The following is a 26,554-nucleotide window of genomic DNA, read 5'->3' as shown; positions in this document are numbered from 1 at the left end:
CACGGTCCCACTGGCCATGGAGAGGAAATTCATTTGCTTACATTATTCTTTAACTTGGTTATCATTTGCCAGAATTAGGTGGTGAAGTCACATGTGCCTCTGTATTGGTATGGAAGCACCACTGAATTTTGGAAGCAACTGCCTTAAGTCACATGTTTCTGGAGGATTTTTCTCCTCCAGAGCAGCTGGCTGATTCTCAGGGAAGGGAAATGAGGGTGGCACCATGATGTGAATACACTTCAGAGATGACAAACCTTTATTGGGTGGTGGGGCAGGGAGTCCTGCCTTTGAGGTCCCCACCCTCCATCACTTTCACCTCATCCCACATCTGACCCACTTTGCAGGCACAGTGCTTTGGGCAGAGTCCACTGTCAACTACCAAAAAAGGAAATCTAGCCAGAAAGAACTAATTTTACATCTTTGTTTCCCGAGGGGTTCCCAAAGTGATGTAGAACAAAGGCAGATCCCACATCAGATTCCAACAAACGTTGGCTAGTTGCTCACACGACCCAGTGGTGGGCAAGGCTGGAACAGGCTCTGGGGCCCAATCCTTCCCCACCACCCACGGGAGCTGCAACGTGTTATCACCCTAGTCCTGGAAGAACAATGGTGGCTCTGGGCACCCTCCCAACTGCCCAGCAGTGCCTTGGTACCCAGGGAGAAGACAGCACATTGAGTGCGGGGTACGACTCTGTTAAATAAGCTTACACAGTGTTCATCCCTGATGTGCTCTGTTGATAGTGTGATTCTGAAATGATATTGAATCTGTAAAACACCATAATGGCTTTACATTACTAAGTCTAGAAATTCAGTCCTATTACCCAAGGGCTGACACTCCAATAAGGTGCTTCTGGGCTCTAGAGTAAACAAGATGAACTTTCCAGGAGCAAAGCAAAGAGCTTTTCTATAATGGACACAAAAACACTTTTGCTCTCCAAAACTTTTCTCTCCATGAATCTGTTTGACTTTCAATATGAAAATGTCAGAAATAGATAGGGCTTCCAATTATTCACCCAATAGAAAACCAAAGTCCTAACTGCCTTGCTCTCTGCCTTCCCTGTTCCTTATTAGAATAAGGCTCATGCGAATTAAGCTGAACACAGACATATGAGAAAAAATGCAACAAACAGCAAAATGAAGAGGAAAAATCACCAGATTTTAAATCACTAGTCTAAGATCCAAACTCAACTTCACCATTCAGTATTAGAATCTCTTGGGGCCTATCTCTGCCCAATATTAAGATAGGACCACATGAAGCTAAGGTGCATTTCAGCTGTAAACTGTCATTAATTCTTGATATCTCTCTCCCTTACTCTCCCCTTTACATGCTCCCCTCAATCTTGTTACTTCCCATAATCATGGGACTCCAGTGTCTTTCAAAAGACCTTTAACTTTCCTTTTTTGTTTCATCACCTTCACTGATTTTTTGACCCTGTGATTAAATCGCTGTTTTGGTTCTTGTCATCTGCGAAATACATGATAACTATGGTCATAATGCCACTTCTGGATGGGATTCTCATGACACATTGGCCATGCCAAACTCCACAGGATTAGGTCATGAGAAGACATGAATACAGTTGCATCAGTGCCTGACATTGGCTCTGCTGAGAAATAAAGTAGGTAAAATAAACTGAATGCCATTCTCTAACTGGTAAAATGGTTTTGTACAGAGATAGTCATGGCTAAATAAGGTTGAGGGTTTAATTTTGGAAGTCAGAGCAACTTCGTATTGTATAAAATTCACCAGTGATCCAAAGTGGCATGATAATGAAACATGAGTGTGTATTGCATAGGGGGTTCTTTTGCACATAGACGTGACAGGTCCCCAAGTCAGTTCCTTGGGAGATATTTACATTTACATCTGCTCTTCTCTTAAACAGCATAAACAAAAGAAAGGGGATTTTTTTTTTTAAGGCATAAGCCCGTAAAGACAAAAGAAATGGAAAAGCAGGAACAGCAACAAAATTGTGAGAGCTGTAAGGCTGGTGATGTTTATTATCATCTTTAACTGTTTTAAGATAACTTGATGATTATTAACAATATTACAAAAACAAAAATATATGCTTCTCTTTGTTGTCCAAAGGTGACAGCCTAGTTTTACTTCTCCCTTTGTAACCACTGTTCCTGTGCCTTTGACTGCCTTTTGCTTCCTCTTCCCAGTTCAGACGTTCCCTCCTCTGTGAGCCTTCCTCAAACATGTAAGGCAGCATTGGTCTCTCCTACTTCTCTGTTCCCGTGGCAGCCTGCCTTCAACCTCTGGGGCATTATCACGCTGCATCACCATGATTGTTTACTTAATATTAGCCCTAGTCTACGAGCTACCAGTTGGCAAGGGCTGAATCTCATACAACTGTGTGTCCCGAGCACTCTGCATCAGACCTGGTAACTGGTAGATGCTCACTAAATGCTGGGCAAGTAAACAAGGCTGCTGCTTGGCCACCACCAATTTGGGCTCCACTTCCATAGTTTACAGTGTGGCTGGGAAGTAGCTGCCCAACTAGGGACTCCATTTCCTGGCATGTCTTGCATCCAGATGAGTCCTGCCCAGAGAAACTTGGACAGAAGTTAACAGGCACCAGTTTTAGGCCTGAAAAAGAATGTGTGCCATTTTCTCTGCTCTCCCTTCCTTTGTCTGATGGCTAGATTAGATGCCCAGGTGACTGCTGTCCCTGAATGACACTCCTCCCGATCACTGATTGGACGGTACATAAGAAAGAAACCTCTAATGTGCCAGGCTATTGAGGATGGGGGATTTATTCATTACAGCAGCCAGTAGTACTCTACCTGTATGATACAGTGACCAACTAAATGAATGAATGCATGGGCAAATGCCGATCACCTGCTGCATGTCCATGGGAAACCCATCATAAAGGAGGACTTGACATCACCTTCAGGAGATCCAGTTTCAGCTGCAGTTCCCCTTGAGTGGACGAGCACAAAGCGCCCACAATGATGCTCATGTACTCCTCGGCGTTGATGACTGAGAGCTGCTCCAAGATGCTGAGTGAGGCTCCCCGGTAGCACTCATCGTCCAGGAAGATCTTGATGAAGGGCACCATGCCATGGTCTTTCAGGACAACTGGGGATCAGACAGAGAGTATGGGGCTAGAGCGATGGGGGCCTTGGCACCTTAGCTTCAATTACAAGGAAAGTTTTTCCTTGTAATTTCCAAGTTTGTTTGGCTACATGTGTATGTGTTTTTTCCATGCCTTAGAATTTTTTTTTCAAAACCCATTCCTACTGTTAAAATAAGAAGAGGAAGAGAGAAACTATGGAACTGAGAATTAAAAAGGAAAACTGCTTTCTTCTCCAGTGAGAATTCTGTTTTTGAAAAACAATTTCCCCCTTTTCTGTTTTTAGAGACGTAAGTAATACAAACTTTAATTGGATATACCTCTGGCATTTATTTCCACATAATCCCCTAATCCAGGGCCAATGGCAATTCTCTCTTATCTCTGCCCAAATTCTTATTGAAAGCAAACCAGAATTTAAGAGTATGTTTAACTCGTAGGTAGTTTCTTGTGACAAGGTGGGCGGCAGGCAGGATTTAAGAAATTTGGCTAATGGTATGTTTTTGTTTAAAAGTAATCCTAAGAATTTCTTCCCCAGGATTGATCTTTGAAGTAATCACATGTAGAATAAGAACTAGGAAGTAACTGGATCTTACAAATGGTATAACGTGGATTTGAGCTGGTCAACTCCATAAGGCAGGATTTCCCCAATTATGGGCCAGGTACCCCTTACATGGAAATCACCTTGGAAGCCTGTTTACAAGTAGATTACTAGGCTCTACCTTGACCTGATAATTAGATCTCTGGGAGGGAGTTTAGGAATATGCACCTCCCTATTAACCAGAACCTCCAGGGAATCTCTTATAGTCTAACATTAGAGATGCTCTACCACAAAGAAATAATCATTCACATTTGGTATAGTTGACCTGTGAGGGCCTCAGATAAAGATGCACCAAATCACCAAACCCACTGATGTCACTTTGCTGATGCATCTGCTTCATAGTATAATATACATGCATTTATATTTTAGGCACATATTTTTTAAGCATGAGAGCCACATGATCTTAGGAAGCTAAACTTTTTTTGAATGGATGAAGCTACTAAATCCATCATGGGCTGAAAGCACATCAAATTATGTCTCTTAAAAATGATGAGCTTTTGGACTTCCCTGGTGGCACAGTGGTTGAGAGTCCACCTGCCAATGCAGGAGACACAGGTTTGTGCCCCAGTCCGGGAAGATCCCACATTCTGTGGAGCAACTAGGCCCGTGAGCCATGGCTGCTGAGCCTGCACGTCCGGAGCCTGTGCTCCACAACGGGAGAGGCCACAACAGTGAGAGGCCCACGAACCGAAAAAAAAAAAAAAAATGATGAGCTTTCTTTGCCTGTATTTTACAATTTGAATCTTTTTTAAAAAAGTGTCTATAGTCAGTGCAGCAGTATATTAAAAGATTTTACTTGAGGGAGATGGGGTTTCTGTGGTCTCATAAATTTAAGATAACTCTTTGATTCCCAACCTTATTTAGCAACCTAAACAGTAAAAAGTGTCAACTGATGTGTCTACCAATTTACTGTTGATCACTGAACATCAACCAGTGAATGGACATCAGCCACAGCGATAGTGTTGGTTATTCCTTGGATATAGCCTTTGAGCAATGACATAAATCACCAGGAAATAGTTAATGTTTTCCCAACCAGTGACAAGGTGAATTTGATACCATCCTTACCTGCATTCCGAACTGATCCTTTCAGAAGCGTGACCACAGTTCTCAGCATCACACAAGTCAGTTCTCTTTCTATATCCTGAACTCCAGGATTGGACTCTTTGTTTCCTGCCATATTTAAGAAGCAATGAAGAAACATTTTTAAGTACATGTGATATGGCCCCAAATCTCCAATTCCATTAGTTTCCTCTCCTCTTAAAGAAAGACGAATATCATGCTTCCATTATAAAGGAGTGTGCATCCCAATTTGTAAGATGTGACCCTACAACCCTTACATCAGAGGTTCTCCAACTTGAGTGCATCAAAATCCCCTGGAAGACTTGTTGTAAAATCCAGGGTATGTACATGGGGCATGGTTAGTCAGGGAAATCCCAGGCCCGCGCTCCTGAGGCAGGGTGAGGGAGTGCTGCCAAGGAGCCACGGGTGTACAGCCCAGCAGGGCATGCAAAAGTGTGGCCAAGGTTTAGAGGGGCAAGCTGGCCAGCAAGGCCCTGGTGACTGACCCCTGCTCCAGGTGGGAGGCCATTGGGCCTGACAGCACCATGTGAGCAAGGTGGCCATATCCCAGCTGACCCCAGACATGTCCCGCACACCCTTCCATCCTGGACTTTCAAGCCTCTCTGAGCCTCCTTTCCCCTTTGCATTGCTGAGGACCTGTCCTTCTGCTGTTTCCCTACCTACACACTCAGGCAATATCTACTGCAGGAGGTATCTGAAAACTAAGAACTCATCAGGCCTGAGTTAGTCCCATGAGTTGGCTTCTAGTTACACCCATCCCTCCCACCTCTTCATGGGGAAGATCAGGCAAGTTATAGAAAATAGGGAGGCTGCCTGCGCTGTGAAGCCATGTAGCCCAGGGGTACCCTCTCTGACTCTCAGGGCACCAGGTGACATGGGCACACTCACTTTCTCTGTTATGTTAATGGGTGGTGGGGCTGGCACACAGACCAGGCCCAGCTAACACTGGCCCCCACCCATTCCCCACTTCCCCTCCTAAAGATCCTGGAAGGCACCTGACTTCCTCAGGATCTTGGCCTGCTTCCGTAGCTGGGCTAGCAGCAGGCCCAGGAGCCCCGAGTCCCGGAAGATGTCAGTGAAGAGTGGGTCCCCGCCAGCGATCCTGAGGACAGTTTGCAAGGCCACAAGGGTGATGAGCGGCTCTGGGCTCTCCTGGATCAGGCGCTGCACCTTCCGCAGGATCTCATGGGGCACGTAATGCAGCTCAAACACCAGGACCTCCAGCAGCTGGAAGAAGTGCATCTGCACCAGGGTCGGCTTCAGGGGCACGATCTCCACGAACTGCGAGATGGGCTGCAGGGTCCACTCCAGCAGGAAGAAGTTGCGGGCATTCCAGGCCCACATGGTCCTGATGGATGACAGGACTTTGGTGCAGAGGACAGGGTCACTGGCTTTGTGGAAAACATTCTGCAGGACTTGGAAGGCCTGAAGATTCTTCACAGTCACCCCTGAAGATGCAAAAAGGAAATAATCCTGCAAATCATTTCTCCTGCCTATGCCTAGAAATACATGCTTGCATTATCACGGGAAATACCATTTAAAGTTTCTATTTTCTAGCTCCTGTGGGTAAATGTCTATCAGAAGTCCAGAAAAGCCATATGCCCAGGATGTGAATAAGGCTAGAGTTGCATTGTCTAAGACGTGCTGGGTAATTAAGCATTTGAAATGTGGCCACTGTGAACTGAGGCGTGCCCTGAGTGTAAAAATACTCATCAGATTTTCAAGATGTAGCACAAAGAAAAGAAGGCAAAAAAAAGTCATTAACAATTATTTGTACGATCACATTTTTTGATGGTAATATTTTAGATATATTGGGTTAAATAAAATATATTATTAAAAATAACCTGTTTCTTCTTAATTTTAAAAATTTTGCTGCTAGAACATTTAAAATTACGTAATGTGGCTCGCATTATATTTCCATCGGGCAGCACAGGACTGGAGGATTGGTTTCAATTAATTAAAATCAAATGATGTTAAAGATTACTAAGCAAAGTCAGTTTCATTTCTAGGCAAGCTGTTAAAGACACCTTCCAAACCCACTCCCTCCTTTCTCTTCAGCTAGAAGGTTAAGTCTCATTCTCTCTTACCCAGGAGATACTTCCTCAGAGAACTCCCCGCCTCCAGCCCTCTGTGCTTCAGACACTCGAGATGTTTCTGAAACTCCTCTCTAATCCAGCCATTCCCCTGTGTGTCTGCTGGAGTCACATCCAGTGGCTTTTCCTAAACTGGTCTCACAGCTTTGCAGCCTCCACCCTCTGGTCTGCGCAGGTCTCTCTGTCCATCTCCCCAGACACACCCAGATGTTTCTGGTCACCATTTCTTTCCCCAGGCTGTACCTTCTGTCTTTATATTTCTTCCCCCTCTTTTCTACCTGGATGACCCATCCTTTGCCTTGAAACTTCTCTTGAATGGGACCCTCTCTGCAGGGTTTCCTGACTGACCCAGGCAGAGCTAATTCTCTGCACTGGTGTCACCACTGTGCCTGTTTATCAGCCAGTTATTGAGTAGATTATGGCTCAAGGTTTGTGTGATGGTCTCTATAGAGAATTTTTAAGGAGCAGACACCTGGCCTCTTCACGGTGGTACCCAGCATGGGGCGGAGTGGCTGCTGGACAGAAATTATCAGTACATGTTGATTGAGTTCATCAATCAATCAGTCAGTATCTTGTAGAGCTAAGGAAGCACTGACTCTGAGCCTGGATGGCTGTTTCAGGGCCATCAGTCCCTGTTAGATAAGCAGATGTCACCAAGTAAGTCACACTAGAGGTGGGGATGGAGACCACAGGCTCCCTCCATTATCTGAGAGAGTCTTTGCCTTTTTAAAGCAAACATTTCATCTCAGTCCCACCCAGGTCATCTGGAAAAATCTATAAAGGAGAGATTTTAAGTCTCCCCAAAGGCATGACAGAATCAGCCCCTACTGTATCACTGACAGGTGCCACATGTTTGTTTCTTCACAGGGAATCAGGGAATGACCTGCATTGCCTTGTCAGGGCACAGTGCCAAGTGCTGTCAGGCACCCAGAGACACCCAATGACCCACCAGAAGCCTCGTGATGGAACTTGAAGCCTTCCAGCTGTGGGTAAGTGATGCTGTCAAACACCTTCAGCTCTGACGTCCCACAGGTTGTCAGCCACACCACCAGCCCAAGGAGCTCCTCTAGGTGGGGGTCCACTTCACTCTGGGTCAGCCCGTCATACCTGTGGGAACAGACAAGGCCAGCTCCCTGGATGTCTTGGACGGAGCAGTCAGGTTTGCTCATGGTGCTCCTCGCAGGGATACAGAGGCAATGGAAATCGCAGTGCTGGGCAAGACCCAAAAGGTCTCCACCAGTTCAGCACCAAAAGACACAGGGAATGGATAAAAGTCACTCTGTTTGCAAGCCTCAGCCCTTGATCTAAGGACGTGCAATTAGAATAAAGAGAAACCTGTGAAGAGCCACAGCATCTGCTCACCGGAAGGCTGCTTTCCGTGGCCAGACCCCCCAAAAGTCATGAGCTTAGGGCACCAGCAGGGCAGAAGCACCCCCAGAATGAGAGATTTGATATTTCAGAATGGCAACAATACAGACATCATGGGAAATAATTGGACTTTATTAGACTTCCTCATGCTTATTTCAAGAGTGAGTATTGTTTTTGTTTCTAATCCTCCCAGGGACTCTGGAAGGCAGGGTAGAGCTATCCCACCCAAGGGGCAAATTTGCTGGGTATGGACCCATCAGCTTCTACCAGTCATTGGCAGAGGGCTGGTCCTGGAGTTGTTGATCTTTGGGCACTTCCAACCCCCAAGCATATAGGCAGAGCTGGTCACAGCCATCCCAGAAAGCCCTCCAACACAGGATGTGGATTCTGACAGGTGGCTGTTAGGCCAGCAGGCATGCAGGTGGTACATGCCACCAAATGGACTTGGTAAAACTATTATTGAGATCACCCATTGGTTTCCTAAAGAAGTAGCTCCAAACCCGGCTGCACGTTGATTTACTTTTGCAAAGAAGTCTCTCTGGCCATGCTCTATGGAGATTTGTATTTCAGAAAACATTCTGAGAAGCCCCAATATCTGTCTTTCTCCAAAGCACTGCAAATGATTGTGAGGAACTTGGCTTCCACTGTTTCTTCCCCACCAAGCACATCCACTTACCGAAGTAACACTTTGAGTAGCAGAGGGTAGCCCTCCCCATTCTCAAACTCCAGGAACAGAGCAGAGGAGACGGGGTAGGAATCCTTCACAAAGCCCAAGACGAGGCTCACTGCCTCGCTCACCTCGGGAGCAGGGAGAGTGTCTGCAAGCCTGGAGAGGTTCTGGAGGGAGATCTTGATGCAATCCATGGCTGCAGGAAGGAAACACACCCCTGCTGAATTCAAAGGCAATAGCTTTTCTTCAGTGGTCATTCCCTCCCCACCTGCCTTTACACTGTATATCAAGATGTGAATGACAATTCATTCAAAACACTTTTCTGCTGGCTCTTGGATCAAGAAGAAGCCTCCTCCATGAGAAGTGTCATCCTGAGAGCCACACTCGAGGGCCCAGATGGAGAGCAGGTGAAACAGGGGTGGAAGGGAGCCTCTAAGCCCTCTGCTCTTAATTCCCAGCACACAGGACAGTCCAGGCCCATTAATAACAAGATGCAAGACACAAGACCTGAGTGTCACAGAAGACCTTAAGGAAGCAATGCTGAGCAGAAATTAGCTTGATGAAAAGTGTAGGGAAGGATATATGAACATGTGGGAAGATGAAGGGCAAAAAGATGGTGTGTATCAGCTACTAAAGATTCCAGGGGGTTGGAGCCAGGAAGTGTGGTCCACAAGGGAGGGGGAGGAAGACAGGCCCCACTGGTATGTGGCCTGCTGTGGAACACACTGGTTACCCCAGAGCTGTGAGAAGCCAGGGAAAGAATGGAGTCAGCAGAGAGATGTCACTGGGTTTGCATTTGGGTGGATCACTGTTTTTAGGGCTCTTTCATTGGGGGAAGCCTCTTCTGAGTGCCAGGAAAGTCACACCAGTGGATCAGGAAAAGTGTCTACCAGAATTTGAGATAAGGCATTCTCAGTCCCTCACCTGCGAGGACAAGGACAAGTTCCAAACTCTGCATGCCAGGCAGGGCAGCACTGAGAGTTGTGGTCTTGGCAGGTAAACACCAGGCTAGTCCTTACTTCCTGACCTTCTCCTCAGCCTATACACCCATGGAAACTACTCATTCCCCTATGGCACAGTGCTTTTGTGGCCAACTCCTCACTGCGGTGGCATTTTTCTTTTCCAGCTGAGAATAATGACCGCAGTGAGAGACCCCCGCCACCAAGGCAGGCAGCCTTTTCTCAGGGGTCTCTGACTCTAGTCTGTGAGGGGTGCCTGGGCTGCTGAGCATCTCAGGCCCAGCTCAGCCCTACATCATTACCACTGGGCCATGGCTTCACTGGGAAATTTCAATCTTGAAACTGGGGATGAAGTTTTGTCCCAGGGCTCAATTACAGTAAGTGGGTGGGCTTGTACTTTCCCAGCTCTCACCAGCTGACACCATCTATTATAGGAGGCCCCAGAAAGAAGACAGGTCACAGGGCAAGTGTTTGTGGACAAGCAGGTCACATTGGCAGGCTCAGACCCCCACCTCTCCCAAAAAGACCCCACACCTTAGAGTTAACTCAAGGGATAGACGGTTGTGCTTCTAAGAGGCATTTCAGCTGGTGGAGCTGAAAAATGGTGCATGGTGGGTGAAGAGGTCAGCTGAAGACTTTCATCAAAACCTTCCCCTAGGAGTTAGCCTTGCAGAGCTTCCCTTCCTGCCCCATGGTGGGCCAGCACCTGAAAAAAGGCTAATACATTTTCCCAGGATTCCGCAAGCCACAGTAGTGTCCATGCTTCCCAGCATTACCTGGGTCCTCGGGAGACAGATGATGCTAAGGGAGGCCCCTGGGACTGCTAAAGGAATTGATTCCCTCAGGGTATTGCCTTTGATCCCACCCAAGTAATGATGCTGTGATGCCAACACCTATGGGGCAGCCACTGGGTGTCAGGCGCTATCTAAGCACTTCAAATGTGCCAACTCATCGAAGCATCACAACAATCCATTGAGATCAACGGGATTATTATCTCCATTTTACAGATGAAAAAACTGAAGCAGGGCTTCCCTGGTGGCGCAGTGGTTGAGAGTCCGCCTGCCGATGCAGGGGACACAGGTTCATGCCCCGGTCCGGGAAGATCCCACATGCCGTGGAGCGGCTGGGCCCGTGAGCCATGGCCGCTGAGCCTGCGCGTCTGGAGCCTGTGCTCCGCAACGGGAGAGGCCACAACAGTGAGAGGCCCGCGTACCAAAGAAAAAACCCCAAAAAACTGAAGCACCCAAGCAGTTAAGTGCCCAAGGTCACTCAGCTAGGAGGACAGAGCTGGAGCCCCCACCCCAGGCCGTCTGGTTCCAGAATCTAAGTCCTTAACCCTTACACATGCTGCCCAGAGCAGAACCTAAGGCACTGGAATCAGGCATCTCCAGGTTTAATATTTGATTCTCTTCTTCACTAGCTGGGGAGCCTTGGCAAATTCTTCTATCACTCAATCTGTTTCCTCTGCTGGAAAATGGCATTAATTATCAATATGTATCTCAAAGAAGCAAATGAGGTAACATACAAATGAGCCCAGCACAGTGTCTGTTCAACAGCATGTGCGTAGTAAGTGAGTTCCCCTTTCCCTCTCTCCTCCAGTAGAGCATCAAAATGAACAATAAAGACACTTTCATGAATGGACCCAAGCAATGTAGGGTCACCTACTAGGCATAGTTGGGCATCGGTGAAAATCCTGTTTGTTCATCTCTATTTTGGTCCCTGGAATCTATACGGATGCTGCAAGGGCATCCCAAGGTCTTATTCTAGAAAGTGTGCCCACAGCCCAGCCCTGGTCTCCCAGGGTCATACCCTGCAGGTACTGGATGATGCTAAGGTTTTGGGCCTTGGAGATTGCCCTCAGCACACAGAAGGTGGGCTCCTTCCAAAAGGAGCAGGTGTGCTCCCGAAGACACGTCGTGGCGATCACGAGAGACTGGAGCTCGTTTCCAGAGAGAAGTCCCTCCAGACCCTGAGCCTCACCACAAATGTTGAGCAACATCTGGAAGAAAAAAGCCAAAGAGACTCTGGTTAGGAAGCTTCCTTCCTGTGATGAGTTTGTTCCCTAATTTTCCATGTCTCAGCGGGAAGGATGGGGTCATATGTGGTCACCCTCTGCCCCAGACCAGGGAGATTCAATGCCATTTCCTCAGAAGGGCCTCCATTTATACTCTTGTCCTCACTTCCCAGCACATCTCTCACTTTTCCATCAGAGCACTTAAAAAATTGGACACTGATCATTTATTCACGCGATTGCTCTCCCCATTTAACTTCTCTCTCTCTGTCATCTCTGTGAGACACCACGGGTCCAGCATAGTGACGAACCCAAGAGGAGTTCTCTATGTTTTATGGAATGAAATAAGGAAACCCTGAGGAACTCTGATGTGGTATCACTGTGGCTCACATTCTGTCCATACATGGAGAGGACCAGGAAGACAGGGCTGCACTAATTCCCTGCAGAGCACATAGAAACCACACTGTAAAGACTTAAGTACCCAGTACTGTGTCCTGGTCACCACTTAAAATATGATTTATGTGTGGGCAAATGACACCTAAATTTCTAATAAATGTAGCTTATGGGCAACCCACCATAAGTGGAATCTGCCAGAACTCATGAGATACCCTCTGTTTAAGATGATTCTGGCTTGAGAATTGGTCTAAAATGGATGGGGATATGGACGTGCATGTTCAATGGACAGCTGCATTGGCAATTCCCAAATGGTCCGAAGTACGTGCTCTGTGCGAGACCCTGGCCAAGGCACAAAGCTGAGTAAGATACACAGTCCCCCCACCAGAGAGGCAGGAGGAGTTTTCTGGAGAATGGAGCATCCCAAAAGCTGAGAAAGCAGAACCTGTCAGTAAGGGGGCAGGGGAGAGAGGTGAGAAGTTATGTTAAAAGTCGCTGCTGGTCAGAGAGGATAGGAAAGATGGGTAATGACATGAGGACATAACATGTGATGCTTAGTGGCCTGAGATGGCCTCTGAGAGGAGAGACGGAGGTGACCGCACAGAGTGGTTAAATGCCTTTCTGTGAGCAGACTCAGGAGCTAGATTCCCAGGGTTCCAATCCCAGCCCCGACCCACCACCTCTGTGACCCTGGACTCATGTTTACTCACCGTACCTTAGACCACAAAACCACACACATCCTGTGGTGGAAGAGAGGGCTCGGGGAGGTGACAGATGTGAGGTTATGGCATAAGGGGAGGTACATAGCAAGTACTTAGAAAATGTTGGCTACAGTTATGCAAGTAGGGCTTAGCATGTCTGTTCTCAGAGGTGCAGGGGCCAGAGACAGGAGGTTCCAGGTGTCTGGGAGGGTCGGCGGGACCTTAGAACACAGACTGGAGGACAAGGAGCTGGTGTGGCCGAGTGGGGGAGGAGAAGCACACCATCTTGGGAGAGAACAAGGGCCATACAAGGATACAGTGAGATGGAGAGAAACTCCATCTTCCAAATGCGTGGGATTCCCCGGCATTTGCAGAACCTGGGGGAAAGGGGTGAGCTGGGCCCTCCAGGAGAATAGAGGAGCTTCAGAACTAGGGGGAGAGAGATGAAAGGAGGTTGGAGAAGCAGAGCTCGGTCTCGGCCAGGGGAGTCCAGCCCTCCTCCCACTCACCTGCACAAACATCCTCTGAACTTGAACATCACTCTCAAAAAGCTCATCCTTTTCCAGAGGAAAGACAAAGAAGAGGTAAAGACACTGGAGGAGCAGGGCTGGGAGCCCAGATTCAGCAACTCTGCCCAGCGTCTCCTGCAAGGGAAGAGCAGACGTGACCCAGGGCCGCAGAGCCAGGCAGAGCACGGCTCCAGACCCAGACCAGAGAGGTCAGCCAGTGCGGCTGTTTTAGCCACGAACGTGGGTAAGTCACTTCCTCTCTCTGGGCGACGCATTCTCAGTTAAGAATGGAGGCAATCATAGGGCCCACTGGGATGGCTGTGAAGATTAAGTTTATATAAAGTGTGTATTATGTGCTCGATAAACATTATATCTTTTACACGATAGATAGATGATAGGAAGGAAGGAAAGGAGGGAGGGCAGGAGGGTGGGACTGTGCAGAGCAGAAATCAAGGGCTTTCCTGGCACTCACACCTCTGATTTTGGTAGGTTTCCTCCTGATGAGGGAACTGGAAACTCAGTAGGGAAGAGGTGGTTGAGAACAAATACAAGCAACTGAATTAAGGACGTGCTCAGGGCCCTTTCCATCCCTTCGTCCAGATTTAAGACCTCATCATGACCAAAACAGCCCTATAGGTGAAGACCAATAATCCAGAGAGCCACACCACAGCTGAACAGCCCCAGGGCTGCCAGACAGAGAGGAGACAGGGAGTTGGCAGAGAGGGACCAGCCTGAGTGTGAAGCTTCCCAGGGCCTTTCTTCACAGGCTGTGCCTGCAGCTGCACCAGGATTACTGTGACTGTAGCCCCTACATGCGTGTGTCCACACATACATGACCGTGAGAGAGCACATGTGTGGTTATTAAAAGTTATATTGTCCATGCAATTTCCCACCCGACTGACTAATCTCACAGACATGGTGGGTAAATTAGAAAAGAGAAAAGAAGAATGTACAGCCTGGGCCAGCAGCACGAGTGCAATGCAGGCCACTAGTCCCTAAAAGCTTCCACTGCAGGTAGTGTCTGCCCCCATATTGGACATGTGGCCCTGCATTACTGCACTCAGGGTGGCTCTCCCTGTCCTCCAAACTGCACTGCCTCCCCAGAAAGCCAACTGCTTACTCTCTCACTGCTTTGGGGGCAGACTCCTTGCAGCAAAAACCAAGGCTTTAGGTTACTTTTTACTACTCAGACTGAAAACAGTCCTTCTCCAGGGGCTGAAAAGTCCCCACCCTGTGCTCCAGGCCCCTGTCCCTGATGGTGGTCCAGGCAGTTTACATGGAAGAAAAGTCAGATGGTCCTCCTGCCGGTGAACAACTGTTTGCTGTGCTCCTCTCTCACCTCCTGGCACTGTCTCCAAATGCCTGTCTGATACCTCTGTTCACCATTAGACAGAGGGCAGCCACCACCCCAGCCTGGTTCCCTGCTGTTCCTAGTCTGGGCACCAGGACGCTCACAGTAGGCAGCCTCGCTAGATGGAGGAGCCTCTGGGCCTGCCCTGCACAGGGCCTCAGCCACTGCTGCTGCTGGCCACAGCTCCCAGGGACTGCTTCTGCCTGAGAGGACACCAGTCATCGGCAAACCACTCAAGGTCCCTGCTTCAGGGTGGGAGGCCATGACTGCAGCCAGGATGGGGCCTGGGTGGGAAGGGAAGGAGGAGCGGTCGCTTTCGTCTCTGGGGAGGCCCGGGGCAGGTGCCTACAGGCCTTGCTCCTTTAGTCTGAATTTAGCAGGAGGTAGTAAAGAGCAGTGGCTCGGAGCACAGAGTCAGACAGACTACAGCTGCATATCACGGGCGAACCTTATTTCTTGTCACCAGTGCAGCATCACTGTAATCTGACTCTGTAGGGTTTGGGGAGGGTTCATTAGTACAATGCATGGGATGCGCCCAGCCTCATCCTGACACACAGGAAATACAGTCCATACACATCCGTCATTGTTGATCCTCACACTAACCCTAGAATGAAGGCATTATTATCCCCAATTTTAGAATTAACAACACAACAGAGATGCAAAGAGGTCAGATTATTTGCTCAAGGTTACACACAGCTTGTCAACTGAAAAGGCAGGATGTGAATATGAATTTCAGACTCTGAAGTCCACGTTCTATATCCGAGGGGAGGTAGGGAAGGAAAAACGATAAATCCGTTTCATGAAAATAAAGACACCCTTGAGACATGCCACTGCCCTGAGCTGGGACGTCCCTCTGCACACAGGTGAGAAGCACCCAGGCTGGGCCACTGGGGCCTGGAACTTACCGAATCTGTCCCCGTGAGCACGTACACTGACTTCAGGAGCAGGTAGCCATCCTGCTCTGCATCCGCATCTCCCTTCCACCGCAGCAACTGCCCAGCTGCTACCCGCGCTTGCTCTGGCAAGAGTGTGGGGGAGGGGAGAAAGGGTCACCAGCAGGGCAGTGTGGTGGCCTGGTCACCCAGCTTCCCTCCACGTGGGCCCCTCTCTCCATGAGATGTGCCTTAGCGTCTTTAGGGAACTTCTGCCTCTTGCCCTCCCAACAATGACACCTGCATCTGTACCAAACATTTCACACTCTGCCACATGAATCTCCTTGGAGGATAGCCTTTATCATACCACCCTCCCTGTTCAACAGCCGTCAATGGCTCCCTATTGCTAAATAATAATAACAAGCTCCTCGGCAATTGGACTTGCCACAATCCAGTGTCTTTTCCCCACTTCCTGTATCACACAGCCCCTTTTGTCACAGGGATTCCTGCAATCTACACCATGCTCAAGCCATTCCTTCCCCCTGGAATTCCCTCCTGCCCTCAGTCTCATAGCCCAGCCTCTGGGGTCCAGCTCCCTGAGTGGAAGGATACAAGTCAGGAGACCTGCAGCAGGAAACATGCTTGGCTTTGGTTTCTGTGTGTCTGTGTGTGTATGTATGTGTGTGTGTTTGTGTCCCTCCCAGGAGCAGCAGACTTTCCCACGTCCCTCTTCTCTTCCCTCTTTTAGCCTTTTGCTTTGTTCTCCAGGGTATTCCCTGGCAGAACCTGGCCTTCCATGCGCTTTCGAAGTCACTACTCTTAACTCCTCTAGAAAGCAGAGAGGGGCTTAGCCGGAGGCCTGGGAGGGGTCTACAGAGCTGTTTCGCTTACTGTGAAGTTCTCCAGGACCTCTCTTCTCTTACCTGCAGGCTTTCCCACCAGTGCCTTCTGTATTTCTTGGGCAAGTTGGTTGGAAACATCTTCAGCCAGCCTTTGGAGACTGGGAAAGCAGATGATCCCCACGGAGTGTTCCCAGGCCTGAAGTGCAACATGCAGGATTCACTCAGAGATGTCAAAGCTACAAAGTAAGGCATCAGAATCACCTCCTTCCCTCCCTGCCAGTCCAAACCAATGGCTCAACTCGCTTTCCCAGGTGCATCCGAGGGCCACTGAATCACCTACCCTCCAGCTTCCACTGTCTCCCTACACTAGTGCCTATGAATTCTTCAACTTCCTGCTGAGCTCCAAACACCTCCAACTGGCCCCTGGACGTCTCCCCTGAACTCGTGCTCCCAAAACATCAAACACGCATAACTGAATCCACTGCCTTCCCCTCAGACCTGCTGCATCTTGCCTCAGTGAATGGCTCTACCAGGCACCCACCTGCCCTAGTGGGAAATTCCAAGAGTGATTCTCTACATCCCACGTCCCTCCCCTTCCTCACCATCAATTGCTGTGTCTCACCGATTCTCCTCTTACACACTTGTCAAACCTCATGCAGATATCTTAGTTTTAGTCATGCAAGTATTTCCTTCAGATAAATTCTAAAAAGGGGAATTGTAGGATTAAAAAAGTGGGATTTTCAATTAAAAGAGTGGGTTTTTTTTTTCTTTTTTTAGTCATTTGGTACCTATTACTAACTTCTAACTCACTCTCCAGAAACAATTTACCAGATTAGCCTCCAAGGGCTCCATGGAAAAGGGCTGATTTCTCTCCACCCATGCCAACATTAAGCACTGTGGTGCTTTTTCATCTTAAATGAGAAAACTTGTAGAAGGAAAAATATCTCATTTCAATTGCAATCTTTGGATAACTAGAGTGGATGAATGCTTTTCATGCCTCTTGAATTGTCCATTTTTACTCTTAGCCTATTATCCTATTGGAGTTTTCACTATTTTCTTATTTATTTTAAAAATCTCTTTATATATAAAAATCATTAACCATTGGTCTATAGTACTATCTCGATTTTTTCAAATTTGTCATTTTATCTTTAAATTTCATATCGTTTGGTTTTGCTGTACAGAAATCTGAAATTCCTATGAAATGAAATTTCTCAGTCCATTCCTTTGCTTTCTGGATTTAGTTCCAAGCTTAGGAAATCCTTTCCCAGTCCAAGTCGTTGTCATTGTTTTTAATCTCCTATTTCTTTTTAATTTCCTTAAAATCCTTTCTTATCTGTCCCTTTAATCTCTATCCCATCTGCTCATCTTTTTCCTCAGACTTTTTCCCCTTATTGTTTAGGATACTGTTTAATAGAAGTCTTTTACAGTTCTGCTTGGGATGCCAGACTCTTTTCAAAATTTCCTCCCAGTTTCTGTAGTAATCCTATCCCTAGATCTGCTTTTCATGCAAGCCTTTTCCCTTTGTTCTCCCTTCTTGTCACAGGCTGAGTACAGAGTGGAGTGACTGTCCTCGGCCCCAGACTTGAGTTCCTGGCAATTCCTGATCCCAGGTTCCCACCAGGAAGGTAAGCTGCTGTGCCAATTAGTGGCCTCTATGAAATGTAATTTTGCTGGACTCCTGTCTACTGCTCCCACTCAGCAGCCATATTAAATTATATTCCTGCCCAAAGGCCTGACCAAGTTTTTTTAAGCTGAGATCCTCCTTCTAGAAGGGGTGAGAAACACATAAAATTTCCAAAGGGAAATCATTTTCTATATGTTTCCTTGCAATAGCTACTACATTTGTTTAAAAGTAAAAACCTTTAAAACTCTTCTCTATATGAAAAGACACCATATACAAAATGAGGAGGCAAACCACAGATTGGGAGAAAATATCTGCAATGCATATAACTGACAAAGGACTGGTATTTAGACTCCTATAAATTAATAAGAAAAAAATCTGATTTTTAAAAAATGGGCAAATGAAACAAGTAACTTATTGAAAGATAAATGGCAAATTACTAATAATCAGGAAAATGCAAACTATAACTGCAAGGAGATATTTTATAATTTTCTGGTTAGTAAAAGTGAAAAATCTGACAATATCAAATGTGGATAAAGGTGAGGAACCATGAAACCCCCATACTCTATGATGGAGTGTCACTTAGAAGACCTCGTTGAAGAAGCATTTAACGTAATCCAATAAAGTTAAAGGGGCACACATCCAAAAACCCACCAATTCCAATCTTTGGTATAGTCCCTAGAGAAATGCTGGCACACATGCACAAGGAGACGTGAACAAGAAATATTCATGCAGCGTTATTTTTGATTGGGAAAAACAATGTTCATCAGTAGGAAAATGAATGAGTAATTTGTGACATATCTATATAAGGATATCTTATAGAACTGAAAAAGAAAAAGAAATAGAGCTGTATCAATATGGATAAATCCCCAAAATAGAATGTTGTAGAAAAAGCAAATTGTAACAGTATATTACAGTGTGAGTCTACAAAAACCTGTGAGACTATACATAAATTACACAATAATATTACTTATGGTTATAAAAATATACCCATATTACTGTATAATTTACATATAGCCTCACAGGTATTTTAGAATGATACTGTAATAAACTTCTTTAACTTGCTGTCTCTCTATATATCACTTCCCACAGGGCATGATAATTCAGCAGGTTGGGAGTTACCATTGGAGGAGGGTGGAAGGGGAATGAGTGCTAGAATTCATGCACAGGTGGCTTTAGTTTATCTGAAATGCTTCATTTCTTTTATATGGGTGGTGAGTACTTGGGTATTTTGATTTGAACAAAACTTTGTATCTGAAACACTTAAAAATTTTCTGCCCTATAAACGAACATAGTCGCACCTTTCCTTTGTAAATAAAAAAAGCAGTACATCAGGGCTTCCCTGGTGGCACAGTGGTTGAGAGTCCGCCTGCCGATGCAGGGGACACGAGTTCGTGCCCCGGTCTGGGAGGATCCCACATGCCGTGGAGCGGCTGGGCCCGTGAGCCATGGCTGCTGAGCCTGCGCGTCCGGAGCCTATGCCCTGCAACGGGAGAGGCCACAACAGTGAGAGGCCCACGTACAGAAAAAAAAAAAAAAAAAAAGCAGTACATCAGAACTTAGCTAGAACTACAAAAATACTAGGTGAATGTTCAACACTATTATACATAGTAGACCTTCACCAAATATATGATAAGCAAACACATGATTATGAGACCCACAGTGTGCAGAACGATGGCCAAACGTGTTGCGGAGTGCTGGTTTTGTGCCAAATGCTGGGCCAAGCACTGACATGCGTTGTTTCCACTAATCTGCATAGGGATTGGGATTATTATTATTCCCACTTTACAGAAACAGAGGCTGAGCCATAGGGTAATCCTAGAGAACCAGTTAAGCAGCAGAGTAAAGAGCTGAGTTATCTCACACATACCCAAGTAGCATGTGCATGTCTAAGAAATGTATGGCTACCACCTGGAAACCAGCTATCACCTGGAAAGGTTAGTCTCTGGAGAGATAAAGTCAGTCCTTCTGGCTGGGAATTTCAGTGGTAACATTATTTCCCTCCACAGGACTGATATCATATCTGCTATGATATCTTCCTTACAAATTCCTGTGCCTCCTCCCTGCAGTGGCAAACCCCTCAAAGACCAATTTGCAGGCAGTTGACTCAGAGGCACCGAGATCATCTTTGAGCATTGGGACTCCAGTAGGCATTCTGCAATAAAGCAAATCGGGCCACTGTGAGTTGAACAGTAATTGTATGCTCAGCCAGATTCTCCCAAGGCTCACACTCCTTCCTGGGACCATGATGGCTACTTCTGGAGGCCCCATTAACTCTTTCAGGCCACTGGGGTGCTGTTTGATGCACAGAGGCAATCATTTACTGAATGGTACCGTGGAGCCCCAAAGAGTTAAGGCAGCTTTTGAAAGGACCTAATTTTTTTCCCAAACTGGGATTTTCATGCTGGGAGAATATTGCTCAATATTTTTAAAAACTTTTATTTACTTATATTTTCTAAACTGCACCATCATGCCTCGTGGCTGTCCCCTCACATGGAAGAAAGAGAAAGAAAATGATGCTCTGGTCTCCAGAGCATAAGGAAGACAGAAGCTCTAGGGGAGATGGGAGAAAACCCCAGCTTTGAATGACAGAGAATCTGGTTAGTTTTCAAGTGTGACTGCAGTATTACTATTTCTTCATTGCCTCAGAGTTTGGTGGTTTGGCCTTTAACTGAACTCAAAACATTTCAGAGACTTTACATGAGTTCCCGCTGATAATGTGACACAATTGATTCTCTCCTTTGTAAACAGAAAAAAAAAAAAGTGATGCATCAAAACTTTACTAACATAACACAAATATTGTTCCCCTGAGGAGGAAATAAACCATCCTGCAGGCCCCACTCTGAAGTGGGTTAGAGTCAGGGATGGACAAGAAGGGGTATTTACCCTCACCATCCCCTCTGGATACCACACTTGGAAATAACTGTTGGTCATCCTTATTATTATATTTAATGTTACTTCTCTCTCTTCCATAGTCAGTTGGGTCCATGCTGGGTTTGTATGAGAATAATTCACCACACCCAATGGTATAAACTCTGTACCATTGGCCAGGCAGTTAGCCTAAGAGTAGCTATACACACCTGTGTACATGCACATGTACACACACACACACAAATACACTCATCTCCAAGTACAACTGATTTAGTGTTAATTGCAATCCCTCCACACTAGGAAATAAATGGATTCCTGTCCATGTTACCTACTGTTCTGAATATCTATTGCTGAATAACAAACTGGACCCAAATTGAGTGGCTTAAAATAACAGCAATCATTTATTTTTCTCATGGATCTGCAATTTGGGCAGGGCTCAACAGGAACAGCTTTTCTCTGCTTCACTCAGCTGGGGCAGCGAACAAGGGCTAAGAGATCCATTTGCAACATGGCACACTCACATGCTGGCAAGTTGTGCTGACTTTCAGCAGCAAGTGCAGCTGCAAGGTCAGTGGGTTTGGTTTCTCTCCACATAGGCTTTTACTCGGGGCTGCTTGGGCTTCCTCACAACATGGAAACAGGGTTCTAAGCATGAGTATTTCAAGTGACAGAGAGAGGCTACAAGTCTCTTGAGGCCTGAGCCCAGACATGTCATTTTTGCCCTATTCCATTAGTCAAGTCATCACAAACCCATCCAGATTCAAGGGGAGGGGACATAGATGTCACCTCTTGAAGGGAGCAGTGTGAACCCATCCGCAGTATCTCTAATCTACCACATCCACAGATTCCCTTTTTTTCCCATGTAGCCCCACCCCCCAGGTTGTCTGTCCCAGACAGTGAGGAATTTTACACTAATTTCTAAGGATTTCCTGTCTTGCTGCCTGCTTTCTCTCAAAGTACATATTCTAAGAACAATCTTCAACAACTACATCTGTAGCTCTAGTTTTCTCCATCTATTATTACCCAATATCTCTATGCAACGAGAGGACCCAAGTGGTCCCCTTTCCCCCAAAGCAAACTCAACTGAAGGCCAACAGGACCTACCCATGCTTGCTAGCAGAATGCCTTCTTCTCTTGGTGTAAGATCTTAAAATAGGAAGGGTTCTAGAAAGACCAAAGCCCAAGGCTCTTGGCAGAGAAAGAGTAGCAGTCAATTGAATCCTTCCTGCAAGCACTGCTCTGCACTCTGATTACTTCAGAGTGGTTACTCTGAAGTCATTGGCCTTGTCTGCAACATCCTGGAGTCAGCTATCCAAACAGCCCATGTGCAGGGGCTGGCATTCTTTTTGTATGAAAGGGGACATAGGTACGAGCCAGGCAAAGCCATTGCCCAGTGAGTCATGAGATAGGGAAAGAAACCAGATGCGCTCCGTTCTGTGAACCTCAGCACTGCCCGAGGGAACGCAATGGTTAACAACACGAGCCTGGGTGGACTGCCCAGGTTAAGTTCCGCTCGCCACTAACAGCTGACTGACCTTGGCCAAGTTATGCGACATCTCTAAACCTCCCTTTCCTCATTTATAAAGCTGGGATAAAAACAAACAAACAAACAAAAAAAACCTGGGATTAAAAATAGCACCTACTTCACAGGGTTATTATAAGGGCTTGTAAGCATGGAACAAAATGCCTGGCTTAGTTAGTTAGAGCTTGGTGAATATTACTACCTATCATCAGTGAAAGTAACCACTTGCCCTGGCTTTGACCTAGGAAAGGGAGTGATGGAGCTTGGTAGAGGAGGAGAGCCTGCAGATGCCAGTGAGAACTTCATTTCTGAGTCATCCCCTCAGGGCAGCTCCCTGCTGGGATTCCAGTGCCCTGAGACTTCTTATCACCAAGACAATCACCAAAATGTTGAGTGGGTTTACTCCTTAACAACTGCAGTGTTTCTTCAACTTGGGAGGCAGTGGGGCTAGAATTTACTATAGAACCAACCAAGCCCCTCTTTTGTGTTTGCCTCATAGTTGATGCAGATTTATGTATAAACAATGACAGGATAAGGGAGAAGTTCATCCCCTGCTGTGTGTTTGGAGGAATCAGACGTTAATCGGCCACATGCCATGGGAGACGGCATGACTTTTTTTTTTAAGTCCTGATATTTCTAAGGGGTTCTCTGCAGACAACCTTGAGGAGTTCTGTTTTATGGTTATAAAATTCAGAACAGAGTGGTTACAAGCTTGACTTCTAACACAGGGACTTGTATTCCAATGGCTGTCCTCAGTCTTCATCTACAGCTCAGATTTTATCTGCACTACAACCCCCCAAAAACCTCCCACCTTCCCCATGTTCCTTTCTGCCACCAGCTCTTAATTAAGAAGACTGAGGGCTGTGGTTCTGGCAGGGTTTATTAGTCAGAACTTAATACGAACAACAGGTTTGTAAACGTATAGGACTTAATAAAAGATATAGATTTTAAGAAAATGATAAAAAGCCTGTAATAATCTGCCTCTACAGGGTTCATCAGAGGTGGGCTCCAGGGATCCAAAACATAGCAGATTTTGTCAGCAGTTTGGGGAATCGTGGTGACAGGATCTCAAACTGCACATGTGCAGTCAGTTTCCAGGAGGTTGGTGGAAAGGTGATGGGGATCATGTCTGCTTTCCATGTGCTGTGGACTTTACAATCCTCATCTGATCTCACCCTCACCTTCTCCCAGCAAATTGGTATTGATTCCACTTTACAGATGAGGAAACTGAGGCTCAGTAATATTTAGTAGCTTGCTCAAGGATGCAATAAGCAATGGAGTTGGGACTGGAGCCCTACTGTTTGACTCTAAAGCCCTTGTATTCAGCAATAGGGCTATTGTTCCTCCTGTTACCAGGAAAGGGTTTGGGAAACATGGACCAATACCAAGGTTCAGTTATAATAGGAACAGCTTGCTATCCACGAGGTCAATGCCTACAGGGTCAGATAACATAAATGAGTGATATGGGTTGGGTGAAAGATATTAGGGAGTGGGGGACTAGGGTAAACTGAGAGACCAAGACCATCTTCTGTTTAAAAGAGGTGCCCCTAACCATCTCCATCCAATTATCGGTATTACAGCTACAAACATTTTCAAGAGAAATCTGAAGTCTAAGTCTCACCTGAAAAGTTTCTGCTTTGAAAAAATGGCACTAATTCATTTTTAACCCCTACAAGCCAAACAGAACACATTCTGGGTGCTAGTCAGTTATCCTCTGCTCTGGACAGATGCAGGTAAAACCTCTATCTGTCTTCCTTACTTTCATAGTACCAGGCCCTAGAACAGAGTATAGGCGCTCAATAAATATTTGTACAACAAACGAATGAATTCTCAAATCAACAATCTGGAGGGAGGCAAGGAAGTATCAAGCCCTGGCTCTCAGATGCAGAGTCCTTTCATCAGAGCTGGGGCTGCCCAGAGGGGTGGAAAAGATACAGTGCAATGGCTGGACCCTATATGCCTTCCCAGTGATTTGAGGGGGAGGGGGCAATGCTCACATTTTTCCTTTTATAAGGCAGATTTGATCTGAGAAATGGGTGAGACAAAGCTACCTCCCAGAAGCTGGGGTCATTAGAGCAGGGATGGCTGGGAAGGAGAAACCTGGCCCTCTCTCCTTATCTAGTTCCTCTTTTCCAGTATGTTCCCCATGCCCTAGTTATCCAATCTGTGAAATGGGATGGATGGAGTATCCGAATCTGAAATATGGAGAAAAACAATGAATTCACGGACAATAAGTTACTTGGCAATTTTTTACAGAAAGGCATGCTTAAGTATTCCATGCATCCTATAAATATGATCCCAAGAAAATTCTGAGTCATCTTTGGAAATCCTTAAGTATTCCTGGTTAATAAGTGAGATGAAACATATTAACAAAGGGGTTTCCCAATAAAAACCTGCAAAGCCTCCATCTGTTCTAGTTTACTTTCAAATGTGAAAAGTATCTCCTATTCTCTGTACTTTGAATGTAGGTACATGGTTTTTGTAATAACAACCCAAAATCAATAGTCAAGCAAAAACTAAGTCCTCATAAAAAGATGCATTTCCAGCTCCACAATTAGACTTCAATATTTTCAGCTATAAGGCAGACCTCACTGGCAGGAGCTTTATTCCAAGACAATAAAGGAAACCCCTTGTACCCAAACTGTCACCAGCTGCCACTAGTCAGAGTGCCAGCCCAGTGGACAGGCTGGACTTCTCTTGTGTGTCTGCAACCAGGGGAGGGAGCACTGCTTTGCTGCTCCCATGGATTACACCTCAGTTTGCATTAGTGGCACAATTTATGTTCTGGCTCTCCCAGGCCCTGGTGTTGGCATTACTGGTGTTTGAGGTTACCAGCCACCCTGCCACTCACATGTCAGGACACAGATGCCTTTCTAGCTCCCAAAGGTGCAGGTTTCTCCTCTGGCTCCCAAGCTGGGATTGAAAATATCATTGTTAAACAATATCATTTTTTTAAACTAAAGAGACAATGGTACTCAAGAGCCAACTGTCCATCCTCTCGAAGCCCATCCTCACCCTGGAGATGAGTCTTGCTTGCTACCTTTATTAAATAGCACAACACTCTCCTCTAAGCAACCAGTCAGAGACCACTTGTGATGATATTAAAACTACTGACACCAGCTTCCAGTCATCCCAGAGGTGTCCCCAGAGCGCTGTATCATCTTTCTAAAGTTTCAAAAATGAGAACACCAACCTTTAGGAATAGTGGGAGAAGATTCAACAGGCTCTTCTGATGTTCAGCTGGGCTCCTGGGGGCCAACTGCTGGTATTCCAGAAACTTCCTTTCTAGCATCTCCCAGAGGGCAGTGGGGCCAGGGGTCTGCCCTCCTGGTGGGAAATCAGGCTGAGCAACATCAGGCTGGCCTTTATTTTCAGAACCTGGATCCTCAGCTCTGTCTTCAGCCTCTGAGACCTCTTTTGCCTCCATGCCTCAGCAGAGCAGATCTGAATTCAGAACAAGAAAGAAAAATGAACAGTCCTGTCACAACACTTTTCTGATGAAACTGATTGTGGGACAAGGTACCATCCTCATTCAGTCCAGTTCCTGTTGCAGATGGTTCCTCTAAGAATCTGAAACTGACTAAAATAAGGAACACTTCTGAAAAAAGAGATTCCAATTTAGATGTGACTCATATTGACAATCTAACGTTTGCCAGGCACCATCCTGGGCTCTTTACACAGACTCTCTCACAAAAGAGATGGGTGTTCCTATTTTTTCTATGTAAGTAAGGAAATTGACTGAACCAAAAGGCACCAGGGTAGTGAGACATCCAGTTGAAATGCAAGCCTTTAACACCAAAGCCTGTTTTTTGATTACCTGACACTGCTCCTCTTTAAAAAGGCTGAGTAAATAGAATAGATGTGTAAATGTCCCACCAATATTTGTAGAGGCATATAATTCTGTATCTTCTATTTTAACTTCCTTCTACCACATGAGATGAAAAGGATGTAAGTTCTTCATTCTCAGCAACATTTGCTTCACACTCAATATTTTTAGAGGAATTTGTCCTCAAAATGAC

At 46.2% G+C, this 26,554-nt stretch overlaps 1 protein-coding gene across 1 annotated transcript in view; it reads right to left on the bottom strand.

The window, feature by feature from the left end:
• WDFY4 (WDFY family member 4) overlaps positions 1-25,977 on the bottom strand; it is a gene marked incomplete at its 3' end in the record, with an annotated part of 258,736 nt that extends 232,759 nt beyond the window's left edge. The window contains exons 1-10 of the mRNA XM_079708852.1: positions 25,729-25,977; positions 16,603-16,717; positions 15,713-15,825; positions 13,457-13,591; positions 11,652-11,841; positions 8,890-9,079; positions 7,795-7,952; positions 5,748-6,200; positions 4,738-4,842; positions 2,889-3,079 (exon numbers count right to left, since the gene is read on the bottom strand). Of these exons, the coding sequence (XP_079564978.1) occupies positions 2,889-3,079; positions 4,738-4,842; positions 5,748-6,200; positions 7,795-7,952; positions 8,890-9,079; positions 11,652-11,841; positions 13,457-13,591; positions 15,713-15,825; positions 16,603-16,717; positions 25,729-25,962 (1,884 nt within the window). The 5' untranslated portion in view covers positions 25,963-25,977. The remainder of the gene's footprint in view (positions 1-2,888; positions 3,080-4,737; positions 4,843-5,747; positions 6,201-7,794; positions 7,953-8,889; positions 9,080-11,651; positions 11,842-13,456; positions 13,592-15,712; positions 15,826-16,602; positions 16,718-25,728) is intronic.
• Positions 25,978-26,554: the final 577 nt, after the last annotated feature.

This window comes from Hyperoodon ampullatus, assembly GCF_949752795.1.
Source record: "Hyperoodon ampullatus genome assembly, chromosome: 1".
Lineage (NCBI taxonomy): Eukaryota > Metazoa > Chordata > Mammalia > Artiodactyla > Ziphiidae > Hyperoodon > Hyperoodon ampullatus.
Note: the sequence above shows the minus strand (reverse complement) of the source record. Positions and strands in the feature narration are given on the sequence as shown.